Source organism: Loxodonta africana, chromosome 27 (assembly GCF_030014295.1).
Source record: "Loxodonta africana isolate mLoxAfr1 chromosome 27, mLoxAfr1.hap2, whole genome shotgun sequence".
Lineage (NCBI taxonomy): Eukaryota > Metazoa > Chordata > Mammalia > Proboscidea > Elephantidae > Loxodonta > Loxodonta africana.
This window is the reverse complement of record NC_087368.1, coordinates 15,030,163-15,047,950: the sequence shown is the minus strand read 5'-3', so window position 1 is coordinate 15,047,950 and position 17,788 is coordinate 15,030,163. Positions and strand designations below refer to the sequence as shown.

The 17,788-nt window shown below is 42.8% G+C and overlaps 2 protein-coding genes across 6 annotated transcripts in view; one reads left to right on the top strand and one right to left on the bottom strand.

The window, feature by feature from the left end:
- The window catches only part of OXNAD1 (oxidoreductase NAD binding domain containing 1), a 43,338-nt gene extending 34,758 nt beyond the window's left edge, over nucleotides 1-8,580 (bottom strand). The window contains exons 1-3 of one of the 4 annotated variants that reach the window (XM_010595568.3): nucleotides 8,367-8,476; nucleotides 1,932-2,081; nucleotides 129-255 (exon numbers count right to left, since the gene is read on the bottom strand). In XM_010595568.3, the coding sequence (XP_010593870.1) occupies nucleotides 129-247 (119 nt within the window). In that variant the 5' untranslated portion in view covers nucleotides 248-255; nucleotides 1,932-2,081; nucleotides 8,367-8,476. Of the gene's footprint in view, nucleotides 1-128; nucleotides 272-1,931; nucleotides 2,082-8,366 lie in introns of those variants that run through there. The other 3 variants (XM_003415739.4, XM_023554949.2, XM_023554951.2) reach the window with 3 other exon arrangements.
- DPH3 (diphthamide biosynthesis 3) lies at nucleotides 8,570-17,046 on the top strand. 2 transcript variants are annotated; one of them, XM_003415740.4, is made up of 3 exons: nucleotides 8,634-9,149; nucleotides 9,612-9,686; nucleotides 14,260-17,046. In XM_003415740.4, the coding sequence occupies exons 1-3, from the start codon at nucleotides 9,042-9,044 to the stop codon at nucleotides 14,323-14,325; spliced, it is 249 nt and encodes an 82-aa protein (XP_003415788.1). In that variant the 5' UTR covers nucleotides 8,634-9,041; the 3' UTR covers nucleotides 14,326-17,046. The 2 variants fall into 2 exon arrangements, with proteins under 2 accessions (XP_003415789.1, XP_003415788.1); XM_003415741.4 differs by lacking the exon at nucleotides 9,612-9,686 and having other exon boundaries at nucleotides 8,570-9,149.
- The last annotated feature ends 742 nt before the right edge of the window (nucleotides 17,047-17,788 follow it).

The following is a 17,788-nucleotide window of genomic DNA, read 5'->3' as shown; positions in this document are numbered from 1 at the left end:
TACTGACGGCGTGTACATTTAAGCCAAGACGTTGCTACCTCAGGAGTTTGATATGCCTCCCACGACCAATAGCAGGTCGAGTCCCTTTAAAAGCCAACTTCAAATGACACTGAAGACTGATGACTCACCTGGTTAGAGTAAGGTGGCGTAATGACCTAGCTGTCAATCTCAACAAAGACGCCTGAGTGCAGATGGTGCCAGCAGAGCCTCGCAACAACCCAGGAATCATGACAGCAGCACAAGCCATGGAGCTTCCTGGACAAACATAAAACTGAAAGTTAAGTTATTTTAGGAAAGAGTGAGGAAATATCAGACTTTTTTATAGATGACAATGAAGAAATGTTTGGATTTCTGTTGCTGCTGTAATGAGCCAACCTAACAGCAAGCCAACCATTGCCCTAACTTCACCCTGAGAAAATTTCTACCACTCTTTCCAGAGCTGATTCAATTGATCTCCACATTACCGACGCATGTAATTACTGGTGCTGTCAGATACTTACGTTCTCTAGTAGTTTCTAAAATCCCTGACCAAGTTCACATGACAGATCTTATGCTATCACAGAAGAGAGGAGATTTCTTAACTAGTATTTTTATTATAATTGTATTTCACCTAAAGAATGCTACAAACTCTTTAATATTTATTGTTATATAAAATACAAGGGCAGACAAATTTCCTGAGGTTCCCAAACATAAAAGGGCTGAGGTTCCCAGACATAAAAAAACCAATGCAGATAACAGTCACACTATTTGTAATAGCTCGAGGTGGAAACTATCCAAGTGGCCATAACAGAGTGGATACACTAACTGTGATATAGTCACACCACAGCTATACAGCCATGAGTGAACGAACTGCAACTACACGCAATAACATAGATGGAGCACATAAATATCACGTTGAATGAAAGAAGGCAGACTCAAAAGGGCACATATTCTATAACTCCATTCAAGTAAAGTTGAAAACTGGGAAAATTAATCTATAATGTTAGAAATCAAGTTAGTAGTTACTCCTGGTGAGGGGAAGAATAGAGATAGCGTTGCCTCTAGATCTGGGTACTGAGTACTTCGCAAAAACTCATCACTTTGTAAAAATTCATCAAACTTTCCTCTTAGGATCTGTGTACTTTTCTGTTTTTAGGTTACACCCCAAAAACACACAAATATACACAGGAAGGTTCCCCAACATTCCAAATCCTAAAAAGCACTGCCTATTAGGAAGAGCACTGATGGGGAGTCAGCTGATATACTTTTTGGTTTCTACTGTTCTGTTTTCCTATGCCAATTTTTTGAAGATTTGTCTAAAACGGCCATTTCTAACATGTTATATTGCCATATCTGTGTCTTCCTATCTTAATTATTTATTGTTTATTAGCTTGAAAATAAACGAAAATGTATGGGAATACTGTTTTCTCTCTGAGCTCTTTGGAAAAAATTAATTATAATAAACTTAATGTTAGAATAATATTAAAGCTAAGTGTGAATATACTATTCATTAAATCATTAATTTAGTCCATATTCATTAATTTAGTCCTTCAATCGACAAACATTTATTAAGAGCCACTATGTGGTAGCCATTGTCCTAGCCACTGGGAATACAGACTTAAAGACCCCCTTGGGAGCTTACATTCTAGTGGGTAGAGACAGAAAATAAATAAAAGTAAATAAATCACATGGTGAGAAAATCTTATGTAATTTATTCAGCTGTAGCTAAATAATATCAAAAAGTCCACCACTTTATAACTTAAGTCTTAAGATCTAATTTTTCCTGCCAGAGTGGATAAATATGCAATTTGCTATTTTTCATTTTCTAGTAAATTAAAAAAATATATAAGGCCTCTTTTACCTCATGCAAGACTAAATGTAGTTTCACTCCTTTAAATGTGCTAAACCAAAACTGGTGCGTTAAATACGGAAAGAAAGAAGGCGAAACTTACTTTAGATGTCCATGAGATTTTGGGAGTCATTAAGTGTATGGCTGGCTGACTTATGCAATATATTGGTCCTGGTATTATACTGAGACCTTTTGATACACACCAGTTGGAACAGGGGCAGTTTTTCCATATACTGAGATTCTCATAAAGTTCCTGCAATGGCAGAGACAGCATATAAGGAAAATGATAAAAGGCACTACCTCTTAGCTGAAAAAGGCTCCTTCTAATCAGTGGGTGTCACCTCACAGCACACCCACTCTCAATTACCCCCTTTCTGTCAATTCTTCCTCCTGTCTCCACTTTCCTTTTTTCATTGTTTCTCTACTGTTTCCCTTTCTTATCTTCCCTGGCCTGTCTCTAACTCTGCTATTAGGAAATTTACCCCATGAAAACACCAGAACAACGCCTGAATTAATACAGTTATGTGTCACTTAAGGCGAAGTTCCCTAATAAAATTTAACTACTCTATAGATCACAAGGAAACCCTGGTGGCGTAGTGGTTAAGAGCTACGGCTGCTAAACAAAAGGTTGGCAGTTCGAATCCACGAAGCACTCCCTGGAAACTCTATAGAGCAGTTCTACTCTGTCCCACAGGGTCGCTATGAATCAGAATTGACTTGACGGCAATGGGACAATTAACAAAGGAGCCCTGGTGGTACAATGGTTAAGCACTTGGCTGCTAACCAAAAGGTCAGGGGTTCAAATCCACTGGCCGCTCCGCAGAAGCAAACACCTGGCAATCTGCTCCCATATAAATTACAGTCTAGAAAACCCTGTTGGGCAGTTCTACTCTGTCCTATAGGGTCACTGCGAGCGGAACAGATTTGACAGCACAGAACGACAATATAGTTAAATAAACTTTCCTGAGTGGCCCAAATGGCTAAGTGCTTGAATACAAGCCAAAATTTGGCAGTTTGAACTCACCCAGAGGTGCCTCGGGAGACAGGCCTGGCAATGTTGTGGCTTCTGAAAGGTCATGGCCTTGAAAACACTATGGAACAGTTCTACTCTGCACATTTGGGGTCACCATGAGTTGAAATGGACTCAACAGCAACTAACAACATAGTTAAATATGGGGGCAGAGGTAGTTCAGTGGTAGAATTCTCCCCTTCCATGCAGGAGACTTCCATTCATGGCTAATGCACACGTGCAGCCGCCACCTGTCTGTCAGTACAGGCTTGCATGTTGCGTGTTTCAGCGAAGTTTCCAGACTGACAGACTAGGAAGAAAGGCCTGGCAATCTACTTCTAAAAACCAACCAATGAAAACCCTGTGGGTGACATGGTCCAATCTGCAACCAACTGTGGCGATAGCACAGGACTGGGCAGCGTCTCATTTCGTTGTGCATGGGGTCACCACGAGTCAGGGGCCAACTCAATGGCAGCTAACGACATAGTTAAATATGGCAATATTGCTCTGTGCAGTGTTTTATACAACTATTGCTAAAATAAATTGTCCTCACAACAGGATATATCCCTTAGTGATTATGCTGTTTGAATGGTCTACTTCTCCACTGAAGCAGAAAATAAAGAAATGTTAATTTTTAAAAGCTCTTTTTAGAAAATCTGATTTTGTTACCAGTAGTAATCATGATCAAGAGTGCCACCTACTGGTAAATAAAGGGCATTTAATCAAATTGTGTTTGTTTTGAGAAGCCTTCCAAAGCTTTTTGCCAGTCCGTTCTATGAGTCGGAATTGACTCAATGGCAAAGCATTTGGGTTTTTATTTTATTTTTTTTAGCGAGGTATTAAAAAAACCATATATTTTTTGAAATATGTCCAGAGATTTAATGTTTAGAGTGAAAGTATTTAATCAACCAGAACAGACCAACATACGTTAAATAATTTCTAAAATCCTATAAAAAGTCGTATTTCATCAATGTTTGTATCCTCCTAGGTCTAAACCTGGCTTACTTTCCAAAAAATTTAGTTAACTCTTTCTGAAACATAGAAAATGATCATAAATGCTAATGCTAAATAAAACTCAATAAATATTAAAACATTACTCAAAGAGACAGATTAAAGACTAACCACACTGGTTCCAGTCAAGAATTACTAGGTGTCAGACACTGCTTCAGGCCTTGGAGATACAATTAAGACTCAGATGCAAGGTCCTGAAGCTGTGTCAAGACAGATCATAGTAAACAGATAATTAAAGAGATAATTACAGTTTATGATGAGTGCAATAAAGAAAAGTGTGATGGGGTGGGCAGGAGAATAGGGGAAAGGCCTCTCTGAGATGACCGCTGAACTGAGACCTGGAGGAGGAAGAAGCAGCCAAGCAAAGGTTGGGGGCAGAGCACTCTAGCAGAGCGATGAGCAGGGACAAAGGCCCAGACACAGAAGCAAGGCTAGCATGTTAGAGGAGCCAAGATCAGTGACTGTGGAGCAGTGAGCTCACTGTAGGGGCTGTGAGATGCAGTCAGGCAGGTAGACATGTGCCAGATCCCAGCAGGCCACGGCAGAGGCAATGGGGAGCAAGTGCAGGGTTTGAATAAACCAGGAGAGCGCCATGATCGATTTACATTTTTAAAGGATCACTGAGGCTGCTGTGTGAAGACTGGATCATAGAGGGGCATGAGTGGAAGCAGGAAATTCAGTTACAAGGCTTCAGCCTAAGATTAAAAAAAAAGACAAGGATAACAGCTACAGAGATGGCGGGAGTCGCTTAACATGGAATAGAATTTGGAATTTGAGCCTTATGACTTGTTGATAGATTGGATGGGGGTGATGAGGCAGTGAGAGAAAGAGGAACCAAATATGCCTCAGAGAGAATTAATGCACTGCAGTAAAGTAAAGTTCTCAGAACAATCATAACCACCAAAAGCAAACTCGCTGCCATCGAGTCGGTTCCCACCCATAGCGACCCTAGAGGACAGAGTAGAACTGCCCCATAGGGTTTCCAAGGAGCGCCTGGTGGATTCGAACTGCTGACCTTTTGGTTAACAGTGTAGTTCTTAACCACTAGGACACAGGGTTTCCAGAATAATCATGGCGCCCCTCAACTTAAAATCCTAGGTGCCCCTGAGGAAGCAAAAGGGCTCCCAGTATTTAATAGGGGATCCCCAGTGGAATACAGGGTGCTGTTACGACACAGAGTATTAACTTAGAATTGGTGGAAATGGGCCCAGGTCTGTCTCCTTCCTGCTTTTTGATCTCAGGTAAGTCATCTCGGACCATTACAAAACGAGAATACCAACACCACCTCATTACACTATTGAGAGGAATAAATGAAATAATGCCTATGGAAGTACCTGGCAAGCAAGAGGGTTACTAAAAATCAACCCAAATACATTAACCTCTCTCCTCCCCGCCAAACAACCAGGAGAGGTAGTGGTTTGATGTTGCCAATATATAACCCCCGGAACTGATATACAACAACAAAAAAAAAACCAAACCAAACCCACTGCCGCCAAGTCGATTCTGACTCATAGCGACCCTATAGGACAGAGTAGAACTGCCCCACAGAGTTTCCAAGTAGCGTCTGGTGGATTCGAACTGCCAACCTCTTGGTTAGCAGCTGTAGCACTTAACCACCACACCACCAGGGTTTCCTATACAACAACGGGACTCATCAAATACAGTTTCTATTACACAAGCATGACCTAGTCCTAAATTCAATCTTACGCTAAGAATTTCAATCACTGTCATTTTCCAGATCAGCAGCGTTAACATTTTCTGATCAAAACAAAACGAAACAGGCACACTTTTGTGGCCTCAGAGGACCTGGAGCAACCAGTAAATCTGCCTCCGTCATGCTCTCTGGGCACAAAAACGTTTCATTAGAAAATGTTTCCGTTCCCTTTTAGGAACAAATAAGAAGTTCAGTGGTCATTGTAATGCTTTATTCAGAACAATGCTGGGTGGGGTAAAAACTGTATTGCCTGTTTGGCTGTGGTTTAACTTTATTCAACACAGTACAAACTCAAGTTGAGCACAAACCTAAGGGGAAGAACGGCCCCTAGCCAGACAATGGGGAAGCCAACAGAGGGCAGAATGGAAGCTGTATGGAGGGCCAAGGCAGCCTCCAACCTATGCCCCAAGGGAACCAGCACAGCTCTAGCAGGAGATCGCAGCAGTCTGCGGGGCTACGGGGCTGCTTGTTTAAATCCAGCTCCGCGTGAAGCACCGTCACCGCACAAATGGCTTTGTAGTTAATTAAGAGCACTTAGGAACTCTGCCTTCTCAGGCCAGCTCCTCAACCCATCAAACCTCAAGTTTCCCAGTACTAAAATGGGGTTAATGATACCTACACTTCGGTGGGTTGTTTTAAAAATAACAATGACATAATGCACATAAAGCATTTGGTACAGTGCGTAACACACATTGTCAACTATTATTAATTAGTTCACTAGGGTTTTTGTTTCCATTTTTTGGTCATACATACTCAAACTGGAAAATTACAAAGTTACAAAGAAAAACTACCCAAAAGCCTCCAATAACTTTTATGACTATTAACCTCAGAACTTAAGATTCCTCAGTGAATTGTTTTTGATAGCTTCAAACTGCTTTCTAAAACAACTACCAATTTATACCTTCTTGACCTAAAAAGGACAGCATCCATTTCTGGTCATTCCAAAATGCCTCATCTTTAATTTGTAGGTACTTATACTCAGGAAAAAAAAAAAAAAAAATTTTTTTTTTTTTTTTTAATACTCAGAAGGGAAACCCTGGTGGCGTAGTGGTTAAGTGCTACAGCTGCTAACCAAAGGGTCGGCAGTTCGAATCCTCCAGGCACTCCTTGGAAACTCTGTGGGGCAGTTCTACCCTGTCCTATAGGGCCGCTATGAGTCGGAATCGACTTGACGGCACTGGGTTTCGTTTGGTTTTTTGGTATACTGAGAAGGGAAACCCTGGTGGTGTAGTAGTTAAGTGCTACGGCTGCTAACCAAAGGGTCGGCAGTTCGAATCCTCCAGGCGCTCCTTGGAAACTCTACGGGGCAGTTCTATTCTGTCCTATAGGGTCGCTATGAGTCGGAATTGACTCGACAGCAGTGGGTTTAGTTTTTTTGGATAATCAGAAGCGCTCAAGAACTAAAAATGGTTCCCGACCTCAAAATGATCATCAGGACTACAGAATAGATACCGGAGAATCTCCCTTGCTCTCCCGTGTCCAAGAGGCCACCCAGGCAATATTCATGTCTCGAAGACATGTAGGGAGAAACCACTGAGCTACACTGGCTTTGCTGGGACTTCTCCTTTGCCCGGACAGACCAGGATCATTCCAGCTAACCCTCCACAAGTTTAACAAATGTTTCATACCTGCTGGGTAGATGTTCAATTACACAAAATAGTTTTCTGAGGCCTTTGAAATACTCTCCTACAAACCTTCCTTTAATGTAATTCTCAATTTTCTCCCAAAGGCTCCTTTAATTTTTCAAGCTCCAAAAGGGCCAAACAGGGTGATACATCCCCTCAGGGTACACAAAATTGGTAACTTCATGCAAACATTTGAGTGTGTGTACATATATAAGCATGTATACAACTATGCTTTACATATAGATATTATATAAGTAACTAAACACGATATATATAATTGCAGAACCAAGTAAAGTTCATCATTTCCATTAAACAGAATGTTGGATCTGAAAGAGATCTCGTAAATCATCTCTCAGTCAGGAAAGCAAAAAAAGCCCAGAGAATGTACGTGACCAGGGCCCAGAGCTAACCCACAGTAGTGAGAGTCTAAGCCCAGGTCTTCTGCTCCTTAACCCAATGCTGTTTCACTACCCCTCCTTCTCCATGAAGATAAGCTTCTTGCTGTTCAGCCGGCTCCCACTCACCACAGCCCTACATATAACAGAGCGGAATGTGGTCCGTCCTGTGCCATCTTCCTTATCACTGGCATGTCTCAGTCCACTGTTGTGGCTACTCTGTCAGTGCATCTCATTGAGGGTTTGTCTTGTTTTGCATCAACACCTAGTAATGGAGAAAAACCCTGTTGTGCCGAAACTGGTACTAGCGCTACTTTCAAAATAAACCACCTTATACTGGCATTTCGCAAGGTACACAGAGGTCTCGGGCCAGTGACTCTGCCTGCTGATGCCATCCCTTTTACAAAGATTAAGTAACTAACCTGCCCCGGGCTCTGGACACTCATAGGCTCTTCATTTCCTAGGTGCCTGACCTTGGTATCGTTGCCCTATACTCTGTACCTATTTCAAGATAATTAAATAAAACAACATTTTTACTCTCAGAGTTGCTGGAAGAATTATACTTAGCACAATATCTGGTACATTAACAAACGCCCAACAATAAACTACGTTATTACTCGTATTACAAGTCGGTTATTAGTAATGCGCTGGGTTTTTTTTTTATACGCCTAGCAGACATAGGACTAAAACTCGATCTCTGCCTTGCAAGTCTTGGCCCCTTCAGCAACACAATCCAGGGCATCTGACGATACCCAGGGTGGGGGAAAAAGAGTCGGGGATGTACCTGAGAAGTCGCCTGCAACCAGGGACTTTAACAAGCTGGGCGTCGCCCTGAACGCAGGGTCACTCGGTGAATGGAAATCCCAAGGGAATCTTTGGACAGTCACCAGAACGGGAGGTGGAGGAGGCAGAGCTGCTCCCCTTGCCTTCTCAGACGAAGCGAAGCGGTGACCCCTCTCCCGAGGGGCCCCGAGGGCCGGGTCGATGCCACCCAGAGCCTGTCGCAGCCTTTAGCCGCGCTGAAGAGGGGAAACGACCGCGGCCGTGAGAGGCTTCGATTCCGCTGCCGAGACCTAGCGTGCGGACCCGGCCCAAATCCCACCTGAGTCGCCGGAAGGCCTCCGGCGACTCCGAAGTGACGTAGCAGACCCTCGAGCTGTCCCGACATTCTATTGGTCGCTGCTGTCCAATGGGAGGAGGGGTGCGCGACAACATCGATCAGGTAGTCCCGTCCCTCCAGCGTTTCCGGCCCCGGTCTCCGCCGTCTCCCTGGTGACAGCTACCGGTCACCGATTTCGCCTCCAAACCCGGCGATGCGTCATTTTTTGTGCGCCGGAAGTGAGAGTTCCTGGCTGCTTCGCGTGGAGAAGGCCCTGCCGGGCTGGAGCCGGGTGAAGCTGGGCAGCTGGAGGCGGCGTGAGACGACAGGGCGGCACCGCTTTGGCGGACCCCAGAAATAATGGCGGTGTTTCACGACGAGGTGGAGATCGAGGACTTCCAGTATGACGAGGACTCGGAGTCCTATTTCTACCCCTGCCCGTGTGGGGATAACTTCTGTATCACCAAGGTAACTTCAGAGTCCGCCCGGATGACTCCCCGGAGCAGGCGCGACTTTGGCTCTGCCGTGTCTCTTCAGATTTTCCGTCGCTTTTAAGACTCTGGGTCACCCATGGCCTCTTTATCCTATTTCTGATCCCCACCCCCGAGTTTAATACTCTGAGCTCTCGATGTGTGAAGGCACATTGTTCTGGCCTTCAGGCAGTCCGGGTTGGGGTCTTGGCGGAGGGGAGCGGGTTCCTTTCTGGGATTCTTTTTTGGAGGAGGGGACGCGCTTTTACTTTTCCAAGGGTTTTGAGGCGACCGGGGGCTTCCCCTAAGTGACGCTTCAAGAAAAATGGGGTTGGCGTTTCTTGCCCCTCATACCCCATGGGTTGGAGGCAAGCCAAAAAGGGATTTGCAAATCAGGGTGGGAGAAGATATGGCAGAAGGGAAGATAATGCTGACCACATGGTGTTTGGTTTTGTTGTAGGAGGATCTGGAGAATGGGGAAGACGTGGCAACATGTCCTAGCTGCTCTCTCATTATAAAAGTGATTTATGACAAAGTAAGGACTCTAATGACCAAATGGGGGAGGGGTTTATATAACACATGGCAAGAACCTAAAGCAGCCTTTCTGTGGTATGTAACTGCTGGAGAATCTTTTATATCAGGGTTAGGTAAAGTGCTATGTTTTTAAACAAAACATTTTAAAACCATTAATAAATAGCTGTCTAGTAAATTTAAGTTTAAAAAAGTTCAAATTACCTATTTCATTTTAGCTTTGGAAAGAGTAATGTATTAAAGAGAACTGCATTTTGTCTAATGAAAATTGATTACTTATTAAAGACAAAAAATAAATATGAAGATTATTTAATTGACAGTCTTTATTATTCTTCTAAGGAGCTTTGGTGGCACAATGATTAAGTTCTCATCTGCTAGCAGAAAGGTCGGCAGTTCAAACCCACCAGGAGCTCTGCAGGAGAAAGGACCTGGCGATCTGCTCTCATAAAGATTACAGCCTTGGAAACCCTATGGGGTGGTTCTGCTCTGCCCTATAGGGTCACTATGAGTCAGAATCACTCGATGGCACACAATAACATCTTTCCTGTATTTCATATGTAATTAAAAATGTTCAGAACTCCTAGACTCATTTTGAAGAGAACAACCCTATAGTTTTTCTTGCCTGGTTATTTCATAAAACCACCAGATGCCATCCAGTGTACTCCGACTCATGGTGGCCCCATGTGTGTTAGAGTGGAGCTGTGCTCTGTAGAGTTTTCTGTGGGCGATTTGTGTGTGCATGTGTTTTATACATGTTGTTAGCTGCCATCGAATCGATTCTAACTCGTGGCTATCCTATGTGTGCAGGGTAGATTTGTGCTCCATAGAGTTTTCGTGGTTGTGACCTTTCAGAAGTAGATCACCAGGCCTGTCTTCTGAGATGCCTCTGGATGAGTTTTACCTACCAGCCTTTCAGCTAGTAGTCAGATGCTTAACTGTTTTCACTGCCCAGGTACTCCCTGGTTTATACATAAAAAAAACTCATTGCCCATGAGTCGATTCTGACTCATAGCAACCCTATAGGACAGGGTAGAACTGCTCCATAGGGTTTCCAAAGAGCAGTTGGGGGCTTTGAACTTCTGCCCTTTTGGTTAGCAGCTGAGTAGTTAACCACTGTGCCACCGGGGCTCTAGTTTATACATAGAACTCTCAATTATCCTTTTTTGAGATATAATTCATGGTTGGTATTTTACAATATCACCTTAGTCTGAATTAATGGCTGCTGAGCATGGAAAAGAAAATAAATGTTATTGTCATCTCCACCCTCAATTTTTGGTCTACTGAAGTAAGGAGCTTACAAGGCTTTTCTAAAGCTTAAGATGCTTAAGGATGAATTCTAAAGTGAGTATGTGGGGAAGGCACAGAACCTCATGGGAGAAGTAGGTTAATTCAAGCCATAATTTAGAAATTGAAGGATTGGTTCTTTTATTCTTTCAATTTCAAACTAATATTTATCAAGCCTGTACTGTGCACCAGCCAGTGTTAAATGAATTTGGTTCAGTGAACTAAACAGATAAAAATCCCTACTCTTATGGGGCTTAGAATCCAGAGGGAGTGGGAGGGAGAGACTATAATAAACAGATGTAATAAGTAAATTATACTGTGTATATAGAAAGTAAAATGTGCATTAGAACAAAAGGAGAACAGGGTAAGGGTGATCATTGGGAGTGCTGGACTAGGAGGAGGCATGGGTGTAGGTTGCAGTTTTAAAGAGGATGGTTATGGTAGGTCTTATTAAGAGGAATACATCTGAGGAAAGATTTGAAGGGGGTGAGGCAGTGAGTGAGCGCATATAGGAGAAAAGAGAAATCCAGCAAAGGGAACATTCACTGAAGAGGCCCTGAGGCAGGAACATGCCTGTTTTTTCAAGGCACAGCAAGGACACCCGTATAACCAGAGTAGAGTAAATGAGGGTGAGAGTAGTCCACAATGAAATTAGTGGAGTGGGGCAGATGACAGAGATGTTTGTGGGCGACTCTAAGGACCTTGGCTTTTACTGTGAATGAAATGGGGAACCACTGAAGGACTTTTGAATAGAGGAGTGCCATAATCTGATTTAAGTTTTAAAAAGATGATTCTGGCAGCTGTGTTGAGAGTAGACTGAGAGAGGAAGGATAGAAGCAAGAAAGCCAGTTAGCAGGTTCTTACACTAATCCAGGCAGGAAATGAGGTGGCTCGGACCAGGCTGCAGCAATGGAGATGGTAAGAAGTAGTTGGATTCTGGATACATTTTGAAGCCTAAGGTTTTCTAACTGATTGGACATAGGGTATGAGAGGAGTCAAGGAGGATTTCAACATGTGTGCCCTTAGTCTTGTAAGAATGAAGGAAGAGGTAACTACAAAACCGAAGGGGCGGTTACTACACGTTTCAGGTACGGAAAGAGGGGCAACCAAGATTAGGAATTTGTGTTGGATATTGTAAATTTGAGAGGTCTATTTTTTATCCAAGTGGAGCTGTTGAGTAGGCAGTTGAATATACAATCTGCAGTTCAGGAGAGACCTGGAGAGAGATAAATTTGGAAGTTGTTGGCATATAGATGGTATTTAGAGCCATGAGACTGGATGAGATCACCAGAGCTGTGAATGTAGATAGAGATGGACAAAAGAAAGGACTGAGCCTTGGAGTAACCGAACATTAAGAGGTGAAGGAGGAATCAGCAAAACTGACTGAAAAGGAGCAACCACTGAAGAAGGAGGAAAATCAACAGTGTCATATCCTAGAAGCCAAATGAAAAAAGGAGGAAGTGATCAGCCTTGTCAGATGTCTTTGATAGCATGAGAACTGGGAATTAACCATCGGATTTAGCAACATGGAGGTCATTTGTGATGGCGATTAATGGAGTAGTGGGGGCAGATACCTGACTGGAGAAACTGGCTGAAGAGAATGGGAGAAGAGGAATAGGAGGTAGCAAGTATAGACATTTCTTTCCAGGATTTTTTCTGCAAAGGGGAGCAGAGACATGAGGCAGTAACTGGTGGTGATACAGAATCAAGAGAACGTTTAGGTGGTAGACATTCAGCTGCACAGGTGTAGACACAGGAAGTTGGATTTAACCAAGGTTATCATTTTGTCCAGGAGCCCTGGTGGCACAGTGGTTAACTGCTTAGCTGCTAACCAAAAGGTCGGGTTCAAACCCACCAGCTGTTCCGCAGGAGAAGGATGTGGCAGTCTGCTTCCGTAAAGGTTACAGCCTTGGAAACCCTATGGGCCAGCTCTACTCTGTCCTATAGGGTTGCTATAACTGGGAATCAACTTTGATGGTAACGGGTCCAAAGGTTAACGGGGAACCTGGTTAAAAATAGAGGGAAAGGGGAAGTTCAGAAAGGAAATGATGGTGTCAGGAATCAGGAATGATGTCCTCTCCCCTAGCCACCCAATCAAGCTCTGTGGTACTAGGACTCAAAGAGAACATGGAGTCACCACTTGAGGGAGATGTGGGGAAGCACTATCCTGAGGGGATGGCTGCATCTCACCCTCAGCACTATTGACATTTGGGGCCTGATAATTCTTTGTTGTAGGGGGCTGTCTTACACATTGTATGATATTTAGCAGCATCCCTGGCCTCTACCCACTAAATGCCAATAGTGACTCCCCTCCCCCCAGTTTTGACAACAAAAACGTCCCCAGACCTTGCCAAGTGTTCCCAGAAACCAAAACCCACTGCCGTTGAGTCGATTCCGACTCATAGTGACCCTAAAGGACAGAGTCGAACTGCCCCATAGGGTTTCCAAGGCTGTGAATCTTTACGGCGGCAGACTGCCACATCTTTCTCCGCGGAGCAGCTGGTGGGTTTGAGTGCTGACCTTTTGGTTATCAGCCAAGCACTTTAACCACTGCCGCACCAAGTCTTCTCACCAAGTGTTCCGGGGGGGGGGGGGCAAAATCACCCCTGACTGAGAACCACTTTATTAGAGCAAGGAGGCTAAGGGACAGTTTAAGGAAGACGTTTTGCTGACAGTGGGAAGGTTCCAGGTGCTGTGCGGGAGAGAGGGACGGAATAGGGACTGATCCTTATGTGCATCCGATGGCAGGAGACAAGGGGTGACCTGGGATGTGAAGGTTTTGTGGCAGCTGACATGAACCGGGATAAGGCATCAGAAATTGCACTTCAATTACAAACTAGTTAACATTGCAGATTGTCTGTGGTGGGAAATACATAAAGACCTGTTCCTTTTAATTGGAGGAAGTGTTAACTTTGGAGAGGGCAGGTATTTGAATGACTAAATGTTGACGTAAAGAAGGTTTAGTTTAAGTAGCAATTAATACAGAATTTGAAAAGATGTGACATGCCTTTTAAATGTGACTTCTGAGAAGTGGGTGCTCCTAGTGAAGACAGGACGGTTTGTTTATAAGCCAGGGTGCTTTGTATTAAATATAAATTCAGTATGAAAACTGATACCTTTTCAAGATTCTCATTCTGGTGCTAACATTGACTCTGAACAATGATGAAGCGGCATAGTATAGAAAAGCTAAATTACCGGAACTGTATTGATTCTGTGAGAACATTGAAGTTTAATATTAATGCATTTGTGACATGGAGATTTGATGGTTAATGTCATTTCTCATTCTGTCTTAGGATCAGTTTATGTGTGGAGAAACAGTCCCAGCCCCTTCCACCAACAAAGAATTAGTTAAATGCTGAAGACGGCCTTAGGAATCCAAATCTTGAACAACTGAGAATGAGCCAAGCTGGAAAAATCAAATGGAAAGTTACAAGCCTGTTCACGGGGACAACCGTTTTGTTGCTTGCTGTTCCGTTAGGGTATGGATTCTTTGCTTGGACAGCCACATTCATCCCCAGTTAAAGAAGCTAGCCACAACATGACATGCTTGATTTCCACACTTACAACTTTGAATTGCAAATGTTCCTAATTTTCCACCTGAGTTTTAAAGGGAGATGGTTTCAGACCAGTGTTTTCTTTCCCTCAGCTTCATCAGATCTCAAACCCAATTAGTTCAGTATCTGATAACAGTGTCATCTACCTCAAAGCCATTGGTAGTCCTTTACAAAAAAGGGATTGTACTTTTAGCTTGGTCATTAAGATTATTAAAATTAGCCCTTCCTTTGAAATTTGACATCACCTTTCCTGTTTTAAATTTAAGAATATTAGCTTCCTTGTCAGGACTGCACTTCCAGTTCCTGCACCAAGTTAGCCTCCCCAGCCTTGTCATTATTAAAATGTTCAGGTTCCGTTAAGCATGGCTTATATCTGTTACACTTCATGTGTAGAGGGCTGGGCGTGCTATTACAAAGAAAATATACTGGTTTCCTGATTTCCCCAGAGCTCAAAGTTAGTTGAATAAGAAAGAAAGATCAAAAAATGAAGTGATCAAAGAATGTTTTGTTTTCTTGTTGATATTCAGTATGTTCCTTTAAAATCAGGACAAGATAAAAAGACAAAACAGCCAAAGAAAGAATGAGGAGCAAAACGTGCCTCCTTAGCAAGTGAAATGCTTGAGCAATTCTGCCAGATCAGGGCAAGTCATATTTTATGGCTGGATTTTTGTTTCCTTGTTTTTAAAAAAGGCTAATGAAACCTCACTGCACCTGGGGGTTAATGTCAAGTCTTTATGGCTGGCGGCAGTGCTTTCAGCATTCTCACAGTATCAGGTTGCTCCTGAAAGGTGAAGGATCTATAATAACTCTTCGATTTGCTGAAGATGAGCTTGAAAACAGGAGGCCTTTTTTTAAGTAAATACGCCCATGGAGGGTACAGCTAGTGAACCTATAACCTGCAACCAAACCAGACACACTCTTAGAGAAATACTGCCCTTGGGGGAAAAACAAATAAAGATAAGCCACCAGCCTGCCTTTGCTGCAGTGCTGAGAGTAGCAAAAGTTAGAGTCACATAAGGAAATTTGAAAATTCTCTTTATATATACAACTTTCATGTATGCATAAAAAGTAAAAAAAGAAGCACTGTTTGGCAGGATGTTTGGGGAACGGCTCCTGCAACTAGAGAGAAAAATAGCTTGTCAGAAGGTGAACGTTCTGTAACTGATTGAGAAATGTGCTGCACACACCAGGGGTTTAAATTAAAACAAGTGAATGGCCTTTTTTGGCTGCCAGCAGCATGGCTGTGTTTAACCGTTAGGCAGTGAGTCACCAGAAGTTGTATGCTGGGATGCTTGGGATGACCAGAAACATCATATGGCATATTCCTGATGTGATGAGAAACCTCCTTGCTAGGTGAGACGCTGACACCCAGAAGTAATCCACAACTGCTCTGCAGAAGCTGTCGGAACCAGCAAGTGCTCAAGTGAACAGCAGAATACTAAGCGTTGACTGACTGGAATGAGCCATAAGGAGAAATGAAATCAAATGTTGACGGCTTGGTAGCTATCAATAACGTGTTGGTTCCTCCTGCTGATGTTCAATTTCAAACAAGAAGAGACGCCGTTAATGTAGATGTATCCTGAGTATAGAACAGGAAGAAAAGTTGCCCAAATCCAAACATCCCAGGAGAAAAGAAGCGTAAACAACACTAGCAGTCAGTGTTCAGTGATAAGCTGCAACAATGGGAATGATTTTGTTTCCAAAGCAACCGAGTCATTAAATCTGTGAACTACAGAAGAACGCATCAGGATTCAATTCTTTGTTAAGCAGAAAGTGAAACCAGGATCTTTTCAGATATGAACTAGAATTTTGTGTGATATTTGTGCCTTATTTAACCCAACATGCTTCTGGAGCACCTCAACTGATTCGTAGTCCAGGTTCTGTCTCTTACTGGCTTTGTGATCTTTGGCAAGGCTAGTGGATCCCTGTTCTGTACAATTAGGAGCCTGGATTAACTCTAAGTTGTTCTGTATCATCAGGCTTGGTAGCTTGCAGGAACTGAAATGGCAAATGAAACCTTTATAAACTCGAACTGTTTAGATCATGATTTACTGTGAAGACACTCCATTCTTCAATAACTTGTTGCTGCACTTCAGAGTTTGAATATAAAGTCAGCTGGTTCTACATACACTTTGGTGTACACACCCAGAAGCATTTCTCTTGGAAATTGACATTTTTGATAACTATAAATATATTAATTTATTACCAAAATGAATGTATTGGCATGCTATGTAAAGACAATTTAAATCCAGTTGTTTTCCTGTCATTTTTCTGTACCTAAATAACATTTTGAATTAAAAGGTTATAGCGTAAATGTAGTGTAATGTAATTGTACACCAGGTAGAAATCTTAACTGGCTTTGGGGCATTTTAAGTAGGTTTCTGGTATGAACAGAGCTTTTAAATCAAAAAGAGCTTGCCACTGTCTATAGTTTGGCCACCTGGATTTGGATTCTTGGTTTTTATTATTATTTGGAAAAAACAAAAAGCTTTGAAGCAAGTGGCAATAAAGCAAAGATACTCGGCATCCTTAGATGAGTGATTGAGTTTCCTGCTGGGAGAATGACTATATTTAAGGCTGATGACCTATCAGTCCTTACAGTGGTTTGGGAGCTCAGCTGTGGTCCAAGCACAGTGGCTCAGTTCCTCTATGACTTGGAGAAGTTAATTTTTTTTTTTTTTAAAACGTCTGTGATCTATGAAATGTCGACCATAATAGTACCTCTTCCATCAGGCTGCTCATTCGTTGGACAAATATTTGTGGAGTGTCCATCACGTGCTAGGCACTAGATAAAGTGAAGAGGACAGACTAGTTAGGACCCAGGAGAAAATAAACCTAGTGATGAGGTAGAGTAATTGCGGCAGGTGTCTGAGTTCTGGCACTGTTTCGTTAAAACAAGCACGAGAATGAAACAGCCTTGTGAAAATGGTTAAATGAGCTCCAAAATAACTCGCTGTGGCGTCAGTTGATTCCAGCTCATAGTGACCCGATAGGACAGAGTAGAAGTGCCCATAGTGTTTCCGAGGCTGTAAGGAAGCAGATTGCCACATCTTTCTCCTGAGGAGTAGTGGCTGGGTGGGTTCAAACCACCAACCTTCTGGTTAGCAGCAGAATGCCTAATCACTGCACCACAAGAGCTCCTTGTTAAATGAGCTAATGACTGTAAAACACTTAGCACAATGCCTGTCATATATCAGGTGCAAAAAAAGGTTTACCATACCGGCAGCATTTTAATAAATCTGAGGAGTGTGAGTTATTGGACCTCCCC